The 24157-nt window shown below is 33.9% G+C and overlaps 1 protein-coding gene across 6 annotated transcripts in view; it reads right to left on the reverse strand.

Annotated features, from left to right (window-relative positions):
* Positions 1–24157, reverse strand: part of by (focal adhesion protein tensin) — an 85411-nt gene that overhangs the window by 33582 nt on the left and 27672 nt on the right. For 5 of the 6 annotated variants that reach the window (XM_089704936.1, XM_089704929.1, XM_089704952.1 and 2 more), the window contains 2 exons: positions 17543–17611; positions 10551–10724 (listed from right to left, as the gene is read on the reverse strand). In XM_089704936.1, coding sequence (XP_089561062.1) covers positions 10551–10724; positions 17543–17611 — 243 coding nt within the window. Of the gene's footprint in view, positions 1–10550; positions 10725–15570; positions 15958–17542; positions 17612–24157 lie in introns of those variants that run through there. The other variant, XM_089704967.1, reaches the window with a different exon arrangement.

Below are 24157 nucleotides of genomic sequence, written 5' to 3' on the forward strand. Positions count from 1 at the left end.
CGTCAAATCTATGAAAGTGAGCGGTCACTGAATGTTCCGTCTCTTAGATCCTTTCATTGCGCCCCAGCTGTTTATGTTTTTCTATTTGTCCTGTCGATAAAAGTACGGATGGCTCAGTGTTCAGTTTCTCATATCTCACATGCATTACGCCTTTCGTTTATTTTTAGTGACGCATGTTTCTTTTACTACTCTTAAAACCTTGAAACGTTATACTGAGAAGTGAAATATGTTCTTATAATATCCATTAAAGATTAGTCAAAAATAGAAGCAATAAAATATTAACTGGTTCACGCTTCCAATATATCTTATACAAGGTGGACCAAAAGAAGTCATCCGATGTTGTTTGGCTCTCATTTTTTTTCTAAATGAAAAACTTCGATTCTGTTTTTTGATTATGTTTATTTGAACCTTTAAAATTTTATTGGTTAAGTCGAGAAGATGATATCGGCCAAATGGGCGCCGTCACAATTGATTGCCATACGGGCTCGTTTTATGGCATTTCTCATCACTTCAGCGAGAACTTCGGGCGACAAATTCTCGCACTCATGTCTAATGTTGTCCTTGAGGTCTCAGCCTTGTTCATGTAAACACGGGACTTCAAAAAAACCCCACAAAAAAGTCTGGAACGGTTAAATCGGGCGATCTTTCGGGCCAGTGCAAATCGCTAAAATGAGAGATGAGGCGACCCGGGAAAGCCGCCCTCAGAATATCGGTTGTGGCTCGCGCAGTGTATGCCGTTGCTCCGTCCTGTTGGAACCACATATTCTCCAGTCCTAATTCGTCCAATTGCGGCAGAAAAAAACTCAGTCAACATGGCCCTATAGCGTGCACCGTGCCCGTAGCATGTTTCTGGCGACAGCTCGACATCCTCGGCAACAGCGGCGATATTCTCGGCAGAACGGGCGCTCCGGGGCCGGCCACTCTTGGCAACGTCTCGTGTGGTCCCATACTCTTCAAGGTTGGTGGCCAAACGGCGCAGTGTTTGCGCAGTCAGTGTCGGACGGCCGGGGAATCGGCGACGAATTGTTACGCAAAAAAGTTGACACGATTATTCCGCGTTATTGGGTACTGTATCGCTCCATGGCTTGTTCACTTGCTTTCACTTGTATTCTACATCTGTCCAGTACACAAATGTCAAAACAGATTTGACATTGGCGGCCATTTGCAAAAATGAGAGCATCTTCCAATAGGGTGATTTCTTTTGGCCCACCTTGTATAAGATTTTTGTATCGTACGTATCTCTATATACAATTTCAAGCATTTACGATTTATTATGATAACTATATTCATTATATTTGCACAATTCAAGTGGCACATGTAATTTGCATGCGACTCAGGCTATCAAGAATGGTATATCTTATCAAATGTAATCTTAGTGCTTCATTCTCTTGTCTTAATTGTCTCAGACATTTCTACATGAGATAATAAAATAAAATTAAAGACATATTAACTAAATCACATATTCTCCTTTAAATTTTATTCAGAAACAAAAAAAACTAGAAGAAGTTTCAGGACGCACTAAACTTTAAAATATTTCAGATTTTTGGTATTTGAATTTAAGTTTAAAACTTAAAACACAATTTTTAGAAGGGATTTATACGAAAAATTTAACAATGGATCACACCACTTTACGATGCACTTTATACAATTTTCGTTTACATAAAAAACTTCGTGTAAATCCGTCACAGTTCAGGATAAAAGACAATGTGGCGCAGGAACCAGCGCGGCTCCGGAAGGCAGCACGGGCACTGGCGAGGCGTCTGCAGCGCACCGCCGTCTCGCCGCCGCTCTGACGCCGCGCGTTACTAGGCAACCGTCATCTTATTTTCGCACCCCACGGTACTTTTCAAAGAGTTTACTATTGCATTACAAACATAAGCTCAGTAATTATGGCCTTAATGACTTCGCGTAGTTATGTTTTTTACTGTTAGTCGATGAGTATTGCGATTTGTAATATTATTTTAACACACATGTAATTGGTATGCAATGCAACCTTGAGCGATCTAACCCAATTTCTTGCAAGAAACTTAACGCCTGATTTTGTCATAATATTATCTTCAATAGTAAAGCATGTAATAAAAATTATTCTTTCCTAATTTCCTTTTTCTGCGTTAAAATGTCAATATCTAATACTTGTACACAATTTAAATATGTAATTGAAAATTTGAAACTTAAATTGATATAGATCACGCTGCACTTTGTTGAACCGAACAGAGCCCAATATTCACAGAATTCAAAGGTAAAAAGATAACATTACGTAACTGCTATAGTTCATTCACAAATTGAGGGCGGCGCGGGGCGCGGGCACTTCCGTAAACACACGCGCGTGCTCCCGCGGGCCGCGGCTAGCATCGGACGTAGGGCTACTAACTAATAAATTACCAATTAGCTTACTAAATTGTATTGTTGCATAACTGCCCAAAGGTGCAGGACGTATTTTTATTTATTATGTAGAGTCACATGTATTATACGAATAAGTAGGAGTCATTTTTGAAATTTTCGATTATTATTTGTACTTGCCAGATCGCGTGTGTCTTAATTGTTTAGTCAGTGTAATTATCATATCAAAAATAAATTAAATAGTAATATGACATTAATTTATATTAAAATGGACATCTTCTTTCATTTTTGGTAGAAAAAACAAAATTAATTTGTAGTTAGTGTAACTCTTAACTACGGTAGCTAATAAAGTTCCCTTAATAATTACTCTAAGTTAAGCGTATTTATTATTGCTCTACTATTGTCTTTGTTTTTGTTATATTATCGTAAGCTGGCAACCATGTCGGTATCCCAGCTGGGTTGCTTGAATAACAATTATAATTAGTTGCCCTGAATTACATAAATTAAACAGTAACTGTTTGAGCGTTCAATGTTCCTATACTGTTATCTATAAACCAATATGATCAGATGAAAGCAATTAAAATTAAAGAGTTTATTCATATATTTTTAGTGTTTAAGAATCGAATTGTATGTTTGATAGGTATGTAACTACTTATTTAGATGAACTCCTTGAAAACAAAAATCTATTACCTACGACAAGAATTTTACTTTACCTCGGGCCATTTCAATCAATATTCTTATTATTTCGATTATTCGGAACAAATTACATACCTATGCAGAATCAAAATAAACATCTTATATTCTTATAAGCCTATGTTCAAGTTAAATAACCGACTTGCACGTAGAAATCATTCGAGACTTTTATCGAGCACAAATCGAATCAATAAAAATAGCTATTAGGACTTCCTAACACTATTTAATTTCTTATAAATATACAGAGAAATTTCTCACGGCTCGGGCCTATCTCCGATGCCCACCTAAGTAAAAGGGCAACTCGTGTATGCCAATCACGTATCTCATTCGATCAGTTTGCCGAAGGCTGTTCTGGCGTATATAACTTTATATGTCAACTCATACTTTCGTCGTAATTCTAACGAACCGTATTAACTACTCCATAATTTATCAAGTCAAAGGCTATAGACGGAGCAATTAATTCGTCAGGGAACTTTCTAGATGCATTGAGATACAAAACTGATTGAAACGCTATCACGGAAAAATATGCAATTTATATACGATTTCAAATGACCCTTAGCATTGCTAATTGACGCTTTCGTGATATAAAGTCTAGTGTTGCTGCTTAAGTAGATCTTAAATTTAAATTTGTACCTAAGCAGTAAGCACCCCTGTTATATTATTTACCAGTAGATAGATTTGCCCCTATACTTTTAATTAATTATTCAACATTTATACATATTTCAACATAACAATATTATTAAAAATATAATGTAACTGGCATATCCTTTAAAGCAAATACTACCAAAACCGTGAGATAGAAAAGTAAATATAAAATTATTTAAAAGGCGTAATGTTCCGGAACACATTTTAGTCTAAATATTTACACGATCTGAAACCATACCAACATATGTATTTTGAAGTAGTTCAACTGGTTCTTTATTTTATTAAGGAACAAAATACAAATGTTTAGTTATTTTGTAAGCATATATATTTTCAACTGTTAGTATGAGAAGAGAATTACACTGAATGTAGCTTACAATTATTTCGCAGTCCAATATAGTAGGTACAAAATAATGCTCTTTACTATTTAACTTAATCTATTAATATATTAAATTGAATGTCATATGATGATGTGTGTTGAATACCAACTTGTCGATTAGATTATCATGTGGTTTTTTTAATAGGAGCTTTTTTAAGCTTTTGGTATTTATTATGTAACTAGCGGTCCGCCCCGGCTTCGGCCGTGGTTCATATTTCGCAATAAAAGGTAGCCTATGTTCTTTCTCAGGGTCTAAAGATTATCTGTGCCAAATTTCATCAAAATCGGTCCAGTAGTTTATGCGTGAAAACCATACATACATAATTACAAACCTTTCTTCTTTATAATACATATTAGTATAGATATCATTTATATTAATCATCTCTCAGAAGATTTTGCATGATATCGATGATATATTTTGTAGGTACCTAATATTATGATAACATTTGATTTAAATATTAAACGACGACGTATGTGTGTGATCTTCACTACATAGTATAAAACAAAGTCGCTTTCTCTGTACCTATGTCCCTATGTATGCTTAAATCTTTAAAACTACGCAACGGATTTTGATGAGGTTTTTTTTAGTAGAAAGATTGATTCAAGAGGAAGGTTTTAGTATATAATTAAATATTAATTATGTATTGGACAAAGTGGGCGAAGCCGCGGGCGGAAAGCTAGTATCTTATAAAGTGTGATTTTGATTTTGCCTTGCGTATGCAAGGCAAATAAATAAAAATATTGCATTCTTATTAAATATATTGCATTTTGCATTATTGCATTTTGCATTGCATTCTTAATAAATATTGCATTCTTATTAAATATATTTGAACAGGAAATATCGTGTCTATATTTAAACGTTTAAAAACGTGAGTGATATCATCGGTTTTTACATCTGTTTTATGATTTCCTAAAATATGAAGAAATGCTATGGCGCCTTGGGATATTAAAATGATATCGAGGTATACCGTGAGAAAGGTTCGCGATTTGCTCAGGCCAGATCTCTTATCCCGCCTCCGCGGCCCCTTTGATAACCAGTTTTTGTCTATAACAATTTGTTTTAATCACGCCTATTGATCCATATCGAAAGTCCGAATTTATTTTTTTCAATGCAACTACAAATTTTAAAACGTTAAAACATTTTAAATTTATTTGAAGCTGTAAAGATAATGTTCATGTTTTTAGTCTATTTAGATAGGTACCTGGATACTCTAGGGAAAAATTTTCGTTAATAACTTCGTAAAGTTCGTAATATCATAAATTGAATTAAATACATCGTAAAGAGGAGGAGAAAACTTACGACGCAGAGAGATAGATACAATACAAAACAAGAAAAAAAAACAGAATTATTTAACATCAAGAACTAAGCAAATATCGTGTTATTATTACGAAATATAAAAATATCCGAAATTCGAAAACTATTTTGCCTAATAAATCATACATTGTATAAACCAGGCGCTACCTTGCTGAAAAATGGTTGTCAAGTATTACACTGTAGTCATTATTCAACCGAAAGTTTTACGACACAGCCATTGTTTGGGTGTCGAAATTTATTTATAGTGACGTGGCTAACAGGGAGAGTGTAGACCCATCGATGACACCTGATGCGATGAATATCTTTGCTTTATACCACGGGTGGTCCCGTCTAGGGCATGCAGAACCGAGTCCGGTTCCAAGTTTCTGAAACCCGGTTCCAAATCGAGCTCAGAACCGGGTAGAACCGGGTTACCCGGTTCTTTTATAATACTTCGGAAAAAAATACGAAATTAAACAAAAGTAACTGTAAAAGTACCTGATAGGCCGTTTATTTTACGCGGCTTGTGACTTATTTTATTAAATTAATAAAGAAACAAAATTTCAATACTTCTCTTTATTTATCAGTCTTATAAAAGTACCATGTTATCATTATATCACATATAAACTTAAACCTTATTCATTAACTGCAAACTGTAAAGCAAAAAACCGGCCAAGTGCGAGTTGGACTCGCGCTCCGAGGGCTCCGAACAAACCTATTTTTTATAATGTAACTTTAAAATTTATGTTTCTAGCAATTTTTCCTTTATCTGTGTTATAAGACGTTACTTTTACCAAATTTAAAGGCTCTGTGTTCATGAAAAGTACCCAACTGTAGGTTTTGAGTCCCATGCGATTGTCGAAATTTGCGAAAATTTTCAGCATTTACGGCTATATCTTTTGATGCGTTGGCTTGTGAATTTGACTTTTTCACATAAAAGGGACTGAAGACTTGAGTATTCGATATATAAATTTCAGCTTGATACCAAAAACAAAAACATGACTGGATCAATATAATGAAACAGTAAAATCAACAGCTTTTCAAATTCACGACAAATCTAATAAAAATATTTCTGTAGCCTAATTTTTGTCATTTTCGAAGCCTATTTTTTTTTTTGGTAATACAACCGTAGGAAACTTATAGCATCTAAGGTTAGACAACCAATCATGGCCACGCTTGAGGCGTGGCACGAAAATTCGCGATGCACGTGAGTCTGACGTTGCCAGATACAATAAATTTGTTAAAATAATGCAGCAAAATATAAATAATACTTTATATTTTAATATTTTGGTCGGAACCGGGAGAACCGGGTTTTATACTATTCAGACCCGGTTCTCAAGATCATCAAAAAACCCGGGTTTACCCGGGTTTTTCGGAACCGGGTAAACCCGGGTGCATGCCCTAGTCCCGTCATATCGCGAACACTAAGGCGATCCTCACACTGCCCCGCATCATGCTGCATGTTGCGTGACTGCGTGTTTAACGTTACTTGTAAGTATCTCCGTTTGTATAGAAAACACGCACAGTCCAACACACTGAAAATGCAACCACGCGCGTTCATGCGGGTCACGCGCATACACGCGGAGAAACATGCACACCCGCGCGTAGATGCGGGGCGAGACGCAAGGTATGGCACACCGAATCCCGCAGTGCCGCGCGTGATTTTGAATGTCCGTGAAAATGGATCTCGATATCGATCGATTTATTAACAAATGACCCATTTAAAGATCTTGTTTGTAAATAAGGATACCCAGTATCTTCTATAGGCACGATTTCTTTTAATTTGACCGTACAAAAACCAAACAGTTAGTATAATGGCAGCGTCCTGAATGAGTTCCACACTATTAACCATTTTTATCAAAACTATCGTGATGCTCACACCACAGAGAACGGCGAATAAATGATTAATGAGAGCCGCCGCGCCGCGCCGTGCGTGAATCTACAAATGCACCTACGCGCGTGAGTGCGCAAAAAACCCGCACGATGATGCGGATCTGCACTCCCGCAGGAACGCGCGTAGGTGCTTCGACATGCAACATGCAGCGTGATGCGGGGCAGTGTGAGGATCGCCTAACGAATTGTAAATATCAACTCCCGTTTGTTTTATCTGATTTATAAGTATTAGCATTATAAAGGTTTATTGGACATATTGCAGGAAATCATTAATACTAAATACAGTACGGTCATCAATTTTGAACCAATGGCATTGAATAAATATTAGAATGTTAAATAGCTTAATAATAAATCGTTTAATTATTCACAATGTCAGCCATAAAACAAATGTCAACAATTATAAATAGGTACCTAATATTTAATTGAAATAAACACAAACATCTACACTGATCATAAAGTCGTAGCAATATGCGGTTTCAATAAGCGCACCGTAAGTAATAACACATATCTAATTAGATTCAGTGTAATGAGAACTCGTCCTTGGTATTTACTATGCAAATATATTTAAAACTAGAAAATGCCAATCATAGATTACCGGATTATTTATACTTTAGGTAGATGTAAGAATAATGAGATCATCTCTATAAATGAATAGGTAATAAAATATCTATACACTTTGCCTCGCAGACGACCCTGGCAGACCTCTGTAGCGTTTAAATTATAAACATTGTAATAGCGATACTTGTTCCCCAGAATATATAAACACAGTTATATAATGGCCACTGAATATTTATCTAGCAAATATGTTAGATTTCTAGAAGTATTTTACTATTTAAGTCACACCTCTGTGTGTCAATGTATTTTAAGTACGATTGTTTTGCAACAGTAAAGGCATTTGCTAAGTCGTATTGCCTCACTCTTCATTGAAAGTAAGTAGCCGGTTTGTATGACACTAGAATTAAAATGTGTCCTTTAAATTGGTTTGAGCTTCTTGTATGCTGTTTATATCCTTATACGGCAAAACACAAATTATCTTCTCAAATACCTGTTTAAACCGTCTACCAAATAGCTAACAAAATCGTCTTAACACTAGCAATTGTAGTCTTTAATGCAAGGTATTTAAGATTTCAGTTTTCGTATAACGGAGATAGTAGGTGTAGGCAGAATTCACTTACTCTTTGACCTTCACTCGCATCCTAAATTATTCAGCCCCGTCTTCAGATGCTGAAACAAACTCTTATTTTCCTTCGTATCTTTTATTCATTTTACTCGTGTAGCGCTGATTTATTGCGCTTTATTTTATGTGACAATATGTTTTGCTCACATGTAGATATCTCTCTTATATATAAAATTCTCGTGTCACAATGTTAGTCTGCATACTCCTCCGAAACGGGTGGACCGATTCTCATGAAATTTTCTGTGCATATCGGGTAAGTCTGAGAATCGGCCAACATCTATTTTTCATATGTACCACGGGCGAAGCCGGGGCGGGCCGCTAGTAAAAATATATAATTCACATTAAGAAAGTAGAGACCCTATCTGAGTGCAATTATTAGTTTATATATTTGATGGCCATGATATAAATTTAAATATACATTATTATAATATATAACTTTACATGACTTTAAACCATGGGAAAATACATAAAGAATGATAAGATATTTACGTATAAGGATTTGGCAACCGTCAATTACATAGAGCGACTTTTTTATACCATGTAGCCTTTAGTTACATACATTTATGATACATTACTCCATTTACCATGTATGAATAGGTCCGCTAATAGGCACATTAGCGCATCGGAAGAAGGTCTTCAGTCGGCCATCAGTTACTCATAGACACAATTACCCCATTACTCGAATGTATGGGGTCATCGTGATGAATGTGATTCCCGCAAATCAATAATAATGACGTTGAAAGATATTTATTTGTTGCTGTAGAATCATCACCTCATATTAACATATAAGATAGAGTACTTATTACAATCTACATAATGTGATCAGCTAAAAATAAAATATTAAGCGTAAAACATTTTCAGAGCCACATGTTGTTCTTAATCTTTGGCCACTTAAAACGAACTTTTGGGTCATTATTCTTTCAAGAATAAAAATAAATGATTCACTTAACATGGCGAATTAAATTGTCTGCGTTGATATTTATCAGTGTCTCGTAAATTGGGAATGATCTGATTGTCCGTGTCTCACACGAAGTGGGATTATATCTTATGTTTGAAAAATAACATTTTCCTTTTTAACTTCTCAAAATATTACCTTCCTCATTATATGTATATCTATGAATTATTAACTGATATATATTATATATCTATGAATTATTAACTGATAGTCCGATATGAAACGCAGTAGAGTCTAGTGCTAAAATTTTCAATCATATATTTCTCGCTTTGATTCAAAATAGCAACGATTACAAACATAATAATATGTATTTCGATATTTATATGACTTACTTATTCACATAAAATTTATATGCTGTGCACGACGTTAAACATATCATTAGTACGATTTTATCACTCCTGCTGCATTATAAAAACACAAGCGCATAAATAAATGACATCATTGCATAACGTTGTATGTTAGAGTGCGAATAAAACATCGTCTTCCTTTTTTGTTGCATAGATTAATTAAAATGTATTTAGCAAAATGGTACTCATTATTTCTACAATTCTTAGCGATTGAATCTGGCGCTTCTAAAAATCACAATATGTGCTGAGTATTAGTGAATAAATATATCGAAAGATACGTCTTCCAGAGCAATAACCGAGGGTCAAGTCACTAGCTCTGAGTTTAAGGTACATTAGTGAACCAGCGGGAAGTAGAAAATCAAAGCTCGCCAGCACACTGCATACCGCAGCGGCCCTGGACTTGTCGATTATTATTTACGATCAGTTAACGCAAATCTGAGCTCTGAATGGTTAGTTCCTGCAGAATAATGTGTACTCACACAAGCTCACCATTTCTGTATAATGGACATTCCATTGAATTGATTTATTTCACGCTGTATTTCATCATTCGTATGTTATATTCGATTTTCCAAAGGTTAAAGACGTGTGAAGCCTTAAAACAATGAAGATAAGTAAACATTACATGTTGTAACTTTCTTTAATTACTGTTTCGCATACGATACCTATCAATTACCTGTAGCTTAACTGAAAGAATGTACACAATCAAAACTCATATACGTAAGTCAAACTTAAAAAAAAACGCTTTACAATAATTCCGAATAGAATTATCCGAATTTCCCAATTAAACTTTATACATAGTATATGTATTACAATATGTCGTTGCAACTTACCGTAATTGTGTCGTAAATGCCGTTCTGGTCATCTCTTTGTGGTTCGCGTATGGTGACGGCTCCCTGCTTCGTGGGCTCCGTCCGCACGGGCGGTGGGGACACAGGCAGGGGATCCCCATTGCGTGACCAGGTCCGATGGATTTGCCAACTGGTGTCCGAAAATCTTGCTTTGTCCTGTACCAAAATAGATTCAATTTAAATAAATATTAATAAAATATTAAAGCTAGGATTGTATTACCTACTCTCTTTTTTATTTTAGCATTTAACATATTTGTAATTACATGGGTAATTGTAGGTTGTTGACCTAATTAAGGCAATATCAAATAGCTATTATGATCGGAATTCAATAAGGATTCATTATTAGATTCCTCGTCCCGTCCCATTCAAATATTTTACCTACAGCATATTGCATTCAAATGGTAATTATTTCTTGCTCATTCAAAGGTGCTATTTAGTTGTGTAAATAACTAATTTCTTTTAGTGAAAACACCTCTTGTCTGAACATTAGACCGTCGCAAATTGAGTTAGTGTAAAAAGCGAAGTGTATAATTAGAGATACTATTAGCGAGTGTCATGAGCTCTCCCAAACCCTCACGACTAACAAACGCTTTCATATCCGTGTTAAAATGATAATGAACACCATTCTCCAATTGTTTCGATGTTAGACACGCAATTCTGTTAGTGGCACACCTAGAAAACATTGATCTCCGTACAGATGGAGGAATCTGGCGTGAGTCCATGACTCCCACATTGAGTTATGATCTCAGATCGATCACGTCTCAAGATGTCCTTAATTTCCTTGTCACGTTCCGACGGTAAGCTTGCACTTCTTTGTACAACAAGATGTGACCAACTCATTTGACCTTAATATAAGATTCTAAATTAACCTAATATCATGGAAATATTACAAGAATATGCTTCAATCCTTGCTTTATAAAACATGTTATATAAAAAAATTGATGGATAAATATAAATATGAAATCATTTTCTATTTCATTGCCCATTATGTACCAATTGTGTAATGTAAGGAAAAAAGTTAATACCTACCTATATTGTGAGGAACAATAGCAATTTATGTAGATATTAAGAGCGACATATGTATATAATTATATAAGTTTTTAAAATTTATTTAAATATCAAAATTACATTGTTGTTCAATATACCTATATATAGCTTATAGCCAAATAATGCCGCACGTGTACATTTGCTGTTTCATATTATGGGATAAATATTTCAAAATTTACTTATCTTTAAAAACATTGTTGCATAAATATAGTGCTTCGATTTACTATTTTTGAGATAAGATAGTATGTATGATACGGTGCATCGTTTGCAAGTGCTTTAAAATCTAAAAGATAACGTAAAACAAATTGTATGTTAAATATATGCGAGCTAGGATAGAGCTGTGTAGGATTGACCTAATGAATGTAAAATTATATAATTGATAAAGTTGATAATTGAATCATTGTTTTCTCTAGCATATTCTACACCATAAACGCTCTTAACTTAGCTGATTGGATTTGTATGGAATTGGTTTTGGTTAAACCCTAGGTTTTACATGACAAGCTTTTATCGCGATCTGCAATATTCCAATAGGACAAAGGAAGTTGTACATTTTTCATGTAACACATTTTTGGCTATCATATTACGAACCTCGTGTATTATAAGATAAATGATTTTGTTACAATAATTATAACCTTTGCATGTATACATTTCGCAAATGCTTAGTTTATTCAGTTTATGGAATTCCATTTCGCTTTAAATCTAAGCCTTAAATTTTTCTTTGATCCTATAAAAGTTTATTGGGAATGAGAAAATTATTTCATATATTTATAACAAATACACGAACGTAAGGGCTATTTCTCACATATGAGCGTAAATGCGTGGGTGTGTACTGTATACATGCACTTAACATTTCTTTCCTACTTTCAGCGTGTTTCCGTGAGATTATCCATTTTATATGAACAAATAAACGTTATTTTTTATAGTTACTATGAAGTTTTGTATAACAATATGATTCCATGCATGAATGTGTTAATATTATACAATCGTCATTAGACCTTTAAAATAAAAATAGTTGGTCCGAGTTATATCAATATGATAGGTGTCAATGTTGTATATCATTGCAATTTTTAGTTAATTTAATATATGGTTAGGAATGTGTAATCATTAACCATAATATAATCTTTTCAGGTATGAATAAGCTCACAAATCTCACTTTACAATAGATAGAAATATAGATAAGATTAGTAGTAGTTGAGTATTAAGCAGTAAAGCAGATTTTTCAATCATTAGCATTTATGCTGAATATTTAAATAATTTATTTATCCTATAATTTAATAAGTATTTCACTTAAACAACGTGAAAGTTCTATTTACACATTTCAAAGAGAATTATGTTAATTAACTTTCTTTGTTAAAATTTGTGTTCACTTAAATTATAATGATAAGATAAAATGTTTGAAGATTTAAAATTGAAAATCATTCTTGTTTACTTGGGAGTGGGGAAATTGTGTGCGTTAGTGAGAGTGAGAATTTAAATTACTTTTCAACCACTCTTAAAAGTTGGTTTGCATACGTAAACTGATTAAATAAATATGAATTTATTTATGTATCTGTCTAGTCATCACGAGAAATAACCAAAAAACATAAATATGCGAGGTCGAAATTACATTAGTGTTTACAATAAGCTGACTTATAATTATACGTTTAAGAATGTAAACATGTATAGAAAACCTGATAAGAAATAGACTATGGAGTTACACTGAGGTGCTGTATTAACACGAGGTGTTATTCGTAGAAAACTATTCAATGTAAGGTAAGTAAACTCGTAAAATATGAACGGATGCACTGTAACTTATTTGCCTCGTAAATTTAAATTTAAACATAGAGTAATAAAATAGGTTTGTGCTAAACAAATCTGTGGATACTGAATTATATCTTTTATGGATTTTTAGATTTCTAGAATTCTTTCTTCTCTTTTTTCTATGCCTGGGTAATATAAATAATATCCTTCCGGTTGCCTGTTCAATATCAAGTACCTATATATTTGTGCCGGCTTATTTCCGAAAAGCCTGGATTGAAATTGTTAATTTTCCAGATGCTTCATAGATATAAGTAAAGGCGATATTTATAAAAATGAATAACGGTAGAGTCACAGATTAGTAAATAGCAGTAGCTACGTATGTAGAGCGCGGCGCAGGAGGTAATCCTAGATAAGCGGAAGATGTCGCGGGTGTCAGTGGATTTACGCTCTACTGAATAAACTTGCGATAGGTTTAAGAACCTATTTAAGCATATTATTTAACATATTATAATGTAATCTTCTATCAAAAGGGCTTACAGGTTAGTTGCCAAAAGCATTGTGTAATAAGTTATAAACACATAAATATAAGTTTTGGCAGCTTATCCGTCTTCTACCGTCCATAATCAAACAGGAGAAAGTGAGAAAACCTTTGGCAGCCAAATAAATATCGGTGTACGATACTGCTATCAAGGTCTAGTTATACTTTCAGTTTTCACACGTTCTTCAGTGTGTTTACGCTACTGATAAACGATATCATTTAAAGCAGATTAAACACAAACATCGCTAATAGAGCACGTTGCACAAACAAGGGGCCAAGGACAATTGGTCAGCCCGTACTAGAAACACGATTACTGCTATTGATATGAACGCTCTTGGTCCCCTTGTTTTTGCTTCCCGTCCGGTTTCTTATTGCTTTTGCCCTTGAATTCCTTCGGTAATACGAAACATTTTTATATAAATATAACCTTTATGTCGATCAATATTTATGTTTCTGCATTTAACGTTTTGTTTTAACGGTGTTTTTTTTTTCCAACCGATGAATTATAATTCTGAAATAGGTACTCTAGGCTCCTTTTAAACGTTTTATACCATAGAAACTACAAGTGCCTACCACCAAAATTTTATGGATATTGAACAATCATTGTATAATCGAGCCAATTTAATATGCAACATTTGACGTCTATCAATTTTATCTTCATAGGGTGGTAACCTGCTTATAAACATCGATTAAAGTGAATTAATCGATACGGGCTTGAAACATTTGTCAATCGAACTTGAAACACATGTCAATAATTTATGATGATTTTTATTCCCAAGTAATCAATGCATTCGATTCTAATTGTCAGATTTCGATTTTTAAAGTAACGTCTCTGGTATTTAAAAAGAAAAAAGGTTTATTGACACAAAATTGTAGCGACGTCAGTTTTTTAAATCAAAAATTGTTTACTATATTTAGAATGGTTTATCAGTAAAGTCAAATTCTAAAATTACTTGTATCGGTCATTATTATTATAAATATGTAATCGTAATTGAAAAAAGTTAAGCAAATGTGCAGTTCTAACAAAACGAAATATCATATTATTCTATGTCGTCGTTACTAGGTTACGTTGTTGAATTTTGTTGAACTGTCAAATGTTGCCTATTAAAATGGCTCTACTATAGTAATTAATTCTGAAGATGACAGTTGAATTCCAATAAGGTTTACCGATTGCTGAAAAGTAAATTTTTGCATCCATAAGCTACTTAAAATAATAATGTTGTAAACTTTACTAATAGTGAACAAAAAATCATCCTCAATGTAAATTATGCTAACGATTTCGCGAAAAAAGCAAGAGCGGCGCGGCGGAGCGACGCGTGTAGCGGACTTTGATAAGATAACCTTGCCTTTCAATTTATTTCGTACAACGACCGAAGTAATAACGCGTTACGTTGACGAAAACTTCTAATGATTAAGATAATATATATTTAACAGCATAGTAGCAGTTAATGTATAATAACGAAGCATTAAAACTATTAATTAGAGGTGTTAGGTAGGTACTCCCGACCCAGGTAATGTTTGCTGAAACTAATCGTCCACGAATGAGCAATCATTTGTTCAGTTCATGAGCGTTGCTAAACATAGTCGAGATAATATTGCAATTTATATGATAAGCTTCGTATGTTTTTATTTCATAGTTTTCCTTCCTTAGCGCTCGCTCTATTATAAAATAGGTACCTCATCTTCAAAAGGATCCTCCGTGCGGGAAACTCGTTTCTGTTTATTTTCGCTGAATGACAGCCTCCTCTTGAATAGCTTCATCTCAGTTATTGTGACAGCCGTTGGCGCCCGCAAGTCACGGTTTACATTGGGATGCGACTTATTGTTGTTTTAATCCATCACTTATTTAAATAAGACGAATACATTGATGCATGTTTAACTCCGTTACAGTGTATGTTATCACTATGTGTTATTCATAATAGTAAGTGTACATTTTCACAAAACCTCAAAAGCGAATTCGCGTCATTCAATGAAGGTAAACAATGGTTTGAATAGTTGCGCTTGCGGCTTGCCGATGCCATAGAGCGGAAGGTGCGCCGCAGAGTGCGGTCAGGTCGCGCGCCAGCCGCGCACTGCTCGGGGCTCATGCTCGTGACACGCGCCTCTACGCTACGTCATGTCACCTTTGCGCCAAGACAACACATCCACTCACCCCACTACTTCACCCGAAATGCTAACATCAATCAACACCGACGTCCATCTAACCCTCTTTTGTTAACTTTTCGATAGCATTACCTAGTCTCATTAATCCATAGAAAATATTATAGCGACGACTGATTGATGAACGGTTCGGTGACACGCTGATTTTGTTTTCTTTTTGAATCGTTATAAAATTCCACGCTATCTTTCATTGTACACAAAAATACGCTGAATCGAGGGTACTTTTAATTACTTTCAGTGTTTTGAAACTCAATAGTATTTCATTAGCTAAATTTGTAGAGCTGTAATCAATTACGTGACTCGATTGCATTAAAGGGAATACAGCTTCCGTTGTGATTGTAAACAAATTTCTAAAACCGGAGTACTAATAGCGGAATAACAAACCTTGCGTCAATCTTATTTAACAATTTATGAAAACAAACACAGTCCGCAAATTTACTAGTAGTTTACGGATACAAGTTACTTCTGAGTTAACGCAGAAAATGTAGAGTCGCGAATATTCTATAGTAATAACGAATGAGCATTAAAAACTATGGGTAGGATTTAAATCGTTGATCTACTGGAATTCATATTATACGAACTCTACACAATACAAATATAATTAACAAGTTTTACTTGATTAACTGCAGCGTTGACTCTACAAAAACTTAAAATATTTGCTAATGAAGAGCGAAGTCTAGAGATACTTGTGACACCAGATCCGGACTTGGAATTTATCAACTGCATTATATTTTGTTAATAGGTCTCATAGACTAAATTTCTGAGAAAGAATTGGGAGATACAGACACTAACACGAGAATTTGAAAGAGTCGTTGGATTTCTTTTTTTTTATTAATTATGAAATAAATTGATGCAACCTTGACTTTATTTAACATTTTGATATTCAAAATAAATAAATCCACTTTATTGTAATGACGATTAAAAAATCAATGATCACTTTTTTCATATACTTAAACGGTTTACCTATATCTGGGCACCCATCTATTAATTTCTTACTTCAAACTTAAAAAGATAACATTATTTCATTTCTATGAAATATAAAACGTAAATAACGTTTTAGTTGTTTTTATTGTTTGTTTAAAGCTTAAACAGGAAACGGAGCGTACCGTACAGTTCGGAATGCGGCATGAAGGCGGTGTGAAACCGGCATGTTTGGACTGTGATTAACGTCTCCAAATCCTTGCTATAACTTCAGTACTTATCACATAAAACTTATTCATCATGCAAATTTATAAAATAGTACCAATCAACCGCAATACTAACTGAACTGAATATAAAATATTTTCATTTATAAACGTTTTATTGAGTTAAAGTTGAATTACGTTCCTGACCTTTAGAATACCTGCAGTAATATTCATGAAAGCTTTTTGATGGAAAACATTTCATGATATAAAATAAATGTCATCTTTTATCTAGTCAGCCGGAATATTTTCAAGTCCTCTTTTTGTAGTAGCGAGCTCAAACGTTTTAAACTAAATAAAGTACTTACATTGTTTTGTAAACGTGCGAGTATTTCCGCAGAATTGGCCGGGTCCGACAGCTGTATTGCATCTGATACCTATAAAAAAACAATAACAATTAATACCAATATTTTGAAATATTATACCTATACTTAGTATCTTATAAAAATCAAATCTTTACGCTTAAAATTTATCCTTAGTTTAATTTTTCTTCCTAATTAAATTAAAATTTTAAATGTACAATATTTTTTTAAACGTTTACTACAAAACATCAAATTTCCAAACAACATATTCAAAGAAGTATGAAATCCATAACGTGTTAATTATTTCCAATTTAAGAAAAAATCGTACGTACTATGTATTAAACTGAAACCGTCGCTATTAAGCTTACAATTTTCGGTAAAGGCTACAGTTTAGATGAAACTGACAAAATATCTAGCAACACAGAATCGCACAAAGGGTGATTTCAGCGAGTGAAATAGGTCAATAGGTCCCCGATGAGAAACTGGGGAAACAGGGGGATAATCCAAGCTCCACTTTATTTCTTCAAGCCTCGAATAACTGACAAAGTGCTCAAGTTTTTATGTCTATTGCGGTCCTTCAACAACATTATACCCAATGAAGTAAATGATGCCTTCCTGTCCATAAAATACAATACATTTGCCTCGCCAAGCGAGAATAGGATCAAGGTAGTAAATTAGTGCCTGGCTGCGGGCCAGAGTGAAACTAGACTGAGAATAAATATTTTAAGTTCAAGAACGAACGATTATTAGCACTGTCAATGTTAGTTTAAGTAAATTATATGATATCGTTTAAGTATATAGATACATTGTAGTCGACGTATTTTGTAACACTCATTTGTCTTGTCTATTTTGTAACACTCATTTGTTTTTTTCTGTGGTTATGCTTTCAAAATACATTACTGAAGAATAAACGTAAATATCTAAAATATGAAGTCCTATATAAGCTAATTATCGTAGATATAAAAGGAGAAAGTGATAATCGAATTCACAAAATGGGTTTATCGGTGTCTGTGCAGCTCCGCGTCGCCCACCTTGGGGCTGTAATTTGTGGTTATTGTCTTCGCGATATTTCCCTACATTTGCCGACAAATTATTGTGGTGCTTTATGGATGTAGAACAAATTGACATTTGAAAGTATGCATTTAGCCATTTGCATGTGCACGACGAGGAATGGCACGATTTTATTGAGATATTATTATGGGAGTATTATCGTATGTACTTATTATAGTTAATTAAAGCTTATTCTGACTTGACTTTACTAAGGTTGTTGGTTAACATTTTATGTGCAATTCAAATCTTGTAGTTCTTTTTTATGCATGAATTAGCCATAATATGTAAAATAGTCATATGTAAAGAAATTAGCCATATACATAATTATGTACCATATACATATATACTAAGGAATCAAAATCTTCGTTTGTAGGAACATCCGTAGAAAAAAAACATGTTTTCCATTATCATGGCCATGGCCTTCTGGGTAATCTTTCTATAGAAGATTTGAAAATTTTAATATTGATGTCAGATATATGATAAAGCCAGTTTGTTTCTGCCCTAGATCTAAAAAATGATCTCTTTCTTGTCACGAAGGAAGAAAGGTACATTAGAAGGATATTACAATACAGTGCAACCTTAATATAACGTACCTCAATATAACGATTTCCTCGATTTAACAAATTTTTCGTATTCCCCTTGAATTGTCCATAAGATTCAATATAAAATATCCCTTTACATTACGAACATTTTTTGCGAACAACCTCTTTATAACGAATTTTTAACTATCAAGAAAAGTATAAATACCTCTAATTAACGAATTTCGTCAACCCAAAACCTTTATATAAAGTTCCAACCAATGTAATGATTCATCTCATAGTAGGTATGTGATTCATGTCGCGACAGGTTTCGACATGCTTTTGTTCGTAAAACGATCATTTTTGTTTAAATTTAAATTGGAAAGTAATGTGAACACTGCTGCTCGTCACTATTGTTATAGATTCAAGTTGAAATGGATCAGAAACGTAAAAGACCTCTTTGTAACGAATTTTAGACCAACCTAACCTCAACATAACGAACCTCAGTTCAACGAATTACTTGATATAACGAATATTTATTTGTTCCCTTCAGATTTGTTATATCGAGGTTGCACTGTATTAAAGATATTATTTTGTAATTGACATAAAGGCCGGTTCAATGACTACAACGATGACTATATTATATCCAACAATAAGAATCACACACAAATGGTGCTAATGCATTCACTGTCCGACCGCTATGATTGAAATATCTAGATTTCTATTGAAACAACAAACAAGTAGGAAATTTGAAAACATACTTGTAGGCGAACAAAACATAAAGTTTATTTAAAGTTCAAACGGAGGCTGTCGAAATATTTAGGTAAGGCATATATCATAGTCGCGTTTTCTCAGAAGACGTTAAAGCGTTTAATTTCATTGAATTGCGTCGTTAATTTCCCCGAATCGTGATGTATCTCGCGCTAATCATTCCATACGTTATTAGGTCGACCTCATTTGGAATGCTTTGTAAATTTTTGAGTTTATGTGTCTTTATAATTTAGGCAAGATGTTGTATCCACGTGCCGCAATGCCGTAAAAATAAACTTCGCGTACCACACCCTGTCGTGGCGGAGCTTCAAGCGGCCCCATTCGTGCCTGATCGAATGCAGACCACCACTTATCCATGTTTATTAGGTCAATCAGGAAATCGCAAAGCTAATGCTCCATCGTTTATTTTCATAGGCAGTTTCTTAACGCTCTCGTAGTTGCAATCGAATAAGAAACATTCATTGATGAAAGAGTATTTTTGAGGAAGTTACTGTTAATATTCATCGGCACGCGGTTAAGTATAGAAGATATACTCGTAATACTAGAGCCCTAATTTTAGTTTACGTCAATCAAATCGTTCGTGAAATGAGAAAGCAATTTAAGTGTTCAGTGGTGGGTGCCGGGGTCCTATTAACTGTCAACCGGTTGAAGTATAATTTGCAAACACGTTATTAATTACGAGGCGCGGTGGTCTCTTATCAAGGAACAACGATTATGGCACGCTGAGCAGTTTTGACATACCAATTTCGTAACTAAAGCTTAGCTTAGAAATTATGTGTGTTATTCTAGCCGAGCAAAATTAATACCTATTCATTGTAAGGATATACTTTTGTTGTTACCAAAACTTGATTGCTTTAAAGTTTAGAAATTAAACATCAGAAAATACTAAGCTTTAAAGTTAGTAATAATCCTTACAACTACGGAGTCAAGTTTAGTGTTGCATAAAGCGGGACAGAATAAAGATCATTAACTTTTGTTTTTGCTTGTACCTACCGACGCCAACGTCTCAATTAAAAGACATCTTGATGTGTTACGAAACAAGTAGGTACATTCTCTCAATTTGCACGCATCGCGACAAATTGTGAAGGGATTGACCAAAATATTTTCATTATGAATTGTGAAATTAAAGATCGTTTCACTTATTATCAGGATCCGTTCTCATTTCCTGTGGCCAACTTGAGATGCTACTGATGAGATAGCCTTTATAAAAATTTATAATGTACGAGCTGCTTAAAATATTTATTGCTATCATTCTTGCAGCGATCAGTGATGATTAAATTAATTGCATTTATATTAGGTATACAATCGATTTTAAACTTATGAGCAGCAGACTGGGTATTTTTCTTTATTCTAACAACAAAACTAGTCGTACATTCAATATTATAGTTAAAAATTATGTAGGTGTATGTAGCCGCTCACTAACAAGAATGTAACTATAGTGTACTGTGTAATTTTACGAGACTTAATTTTACGACGTCGGTGACACACGCAAGAGCTTGGTCAGTAGCTTCTCGCGCGTCACCGATATCGAATGTCTCTATGTCATCAACAGAGGGAATTTTATGTTATTCAGGAATTAAATATAGACATTTTTAATTTAATAACCAGCACTTATTTTTAAGTAAATAGCATTCTAACAAAATAAATGTTCAAAAATTGAAGGATATATTTTCGTTTTTACTATTATATTTTGAGGGTACTTTACAAAAAAAGAGCGTGTGCGCCGAGCCTACGCGTCAGGAGTCAAACTTCCTTGGCAGGATTCAAAAATACCTTCGCCAATATTCAATTATATTATATTCATTCATATTAATTATATTAAATTATTTTCATAAAACTAAAAGAAGAAGACGAAATTAATTGAACTTTTGCACTTAGTAACACCTATTATAGCTAGACAGGCTAGGCTTGCGGCTCGCGGCGGTGACAGACGTGCGAGCGAAGGCGGGCTACGAGTAAAATTTCAAACATGTTGGATCGTCAACGAACTTACTCGACGGTTTTTAAGTACGCGTACTTGGGGTGACACACGAGCGAAAAAGGTCGTCGAGCCACAAGTTCGCGTACTTACTCGTACGTCTGTCACCCCTATTACGCAATAATATCATAGAGTTATTTGTAGAGCCAAATGTTTTCCTATTGTAGAAATGATATCATTATAAGGTCAATTATTTTCACATTTACTACTTCGCGTAATTGGTAAGATAATTTAGTTTATTATTCGTGGTAGAAGCAAGAAAGTGAAAAGCAACAAATCTAACATTGCAAACAAATAGGTGAATAGAAATAAAAATGCAATGAGAAGCTATAGGTACATTAAATTGTAATTTCAGCAATGTTCATTTTCCATTTTAAAATAGCTATAATATCTAATGTAATTATCGTATTGGCTATAGGGGGTTAAAAAAGGTCAAAGAGCTAACGATAAAAAAGTAACAACATTCGATGTTATCATCCATTCAATCTCGTTATCGCGTCATAGTTATTTGATTTAATCGAGCAAGAAATTGCTTGTCAGATATCGATTAGCACGAACCTAGCAGCATGCGAAATTCTGATGGAATATTTAGACGCGGCTTATTTCGTCGAACAGAATCAATGTTAGATCGTTAGTAAATGAATAACCTTCTAGTTCCGGGTTAGCCGTACTGTTATATTCAACTCGTGGTAAGTTTAAGTAGGTACTTGCGTCGCGTGTAGCAAGTTGCAAAACAAATTTGTAGCAGAATTTATAGTCATGAAAGACTTTAAATAACGTGAAAGAATTGGGTAGCAAATATAAAACGTTAAAAATAGAGCATAGCTTCCAGCTATACTTTTAATTACTTTAACGAGGTCTTCAACCAAGTACCGTATCGTACTCACACACTAAAGGAAATAAAATACAAAATATTATCATTAAAAGCTAACATAAGATGTCCAACAAAGAAACAACATAACCAACGAATACCACAGACATCGTAAAATATTGCGGTAGATATAAATAAATACCGGCTGTCTCCATCTTATGGATTTATCTTGCAAAATGTATCTCCTATCTGTTTCTTTTTACTTTCACCGCTACAAATCGGAATTTAAATCAAATGTACGATGAGAAGTGTCGGCGTTTGTCACATACGAGGATGCTGCATTTTATACAATCTTCAATACTCGATGGATGACCCAATTGGTATTGGATTAAGAGATCATGGCATCATGTAAATAAATTGCTTTCTGTTAAGGATTAACGTCAAAAAACCTTATTATTGAGTTCATATTAAAATAAAACATATTCCTGGAAAATACAGAAGGTAGGTATAAACTATAGCCCGTGTATTTTTGGATAAGCACTGAATTTTTAAATGTTGTTACTAGGTCTACTTGTGTTAATTGACGCTTTAGTAATTTATAAAATTATAAACCGGTTTAAGCACATCTTTACTGTGTAGGTGTGTAGGTACCTAGGTCCACCTAATAATGTCGTCTTGTTTGTGTTGGTTTTGAAGAGACAAAAGAATAATTTTACCATCTGTTATTAAATAGTTGATGTCATGCATGCTTGAAAGTTATTAGTTTATAGTTTATACATATATATATATTTTCCTTTTCTCAAAGTCATGTTTGAGAATCTTCCTGCGGTTAACTCAGCGGAGCTAAGCCGTCGCCTAAGGTACACTATATTTGCCAAGTGGAAAGCAAACAACGCTTCTCATTAAAACGTTTGTACCTATTGTATTGTTGTTTGTTTCACCTTTGTTTTAGTTTCAGAATTCTGAAGAAAATTCAGAGTATATTTTGAAAAATAATGATTTAATCCTCTCGGTGTAGAGATAGTTATGTTATAGACATAACTGAGTATAAATTATCAAAAATTGTTTTTATTTTTATTTATATTAGATAACAATTGTACCTAAAACTAATATTTAATGTACATTATAATTTAGTAGGTTTTTATCAATTTAATTATAATTTTTAACTTTTAATATTTTAACATCTTTTATTCATTTCCATTTCATTAATATCTATATTCGTATGTTAAGTTATATTAATATATCTAGAAGATGAGTATAATAAAGAAAGTGAGCTGTACCAATCAATCCCTAAAATAACATATAGCCAATGATCGACAACATTGATTTAGGAAAAATAAATAACACTAGAATCCGAATTGGGGCGCTCTGGTTTGGTAAATTGGCGAACTGATGTGTCCGGAGGGGAGAACGTAAATACTTGGAATAACTAAAACAAGTTCATTAAACTGCGGTTACTATATTCCTGTACAGCCCTTGAGCAAATTCCTTTG

Source organism: Colias philodice, chromosome 2, assembly GCF_061535455.1.
Source record: "Colias philodice isolate Cphi_HAF_F1 chromosome 2, ilColPhil1 Martin Lab GWU primary, whole genome shotgun sequence".
Taxonomy (NCBI): domain Eukaryota; kingdom Metazoa; phylum Arthropoda; class Insecta; order Lepidoptera; family Pieridae; genus Colias; species Colias philodice.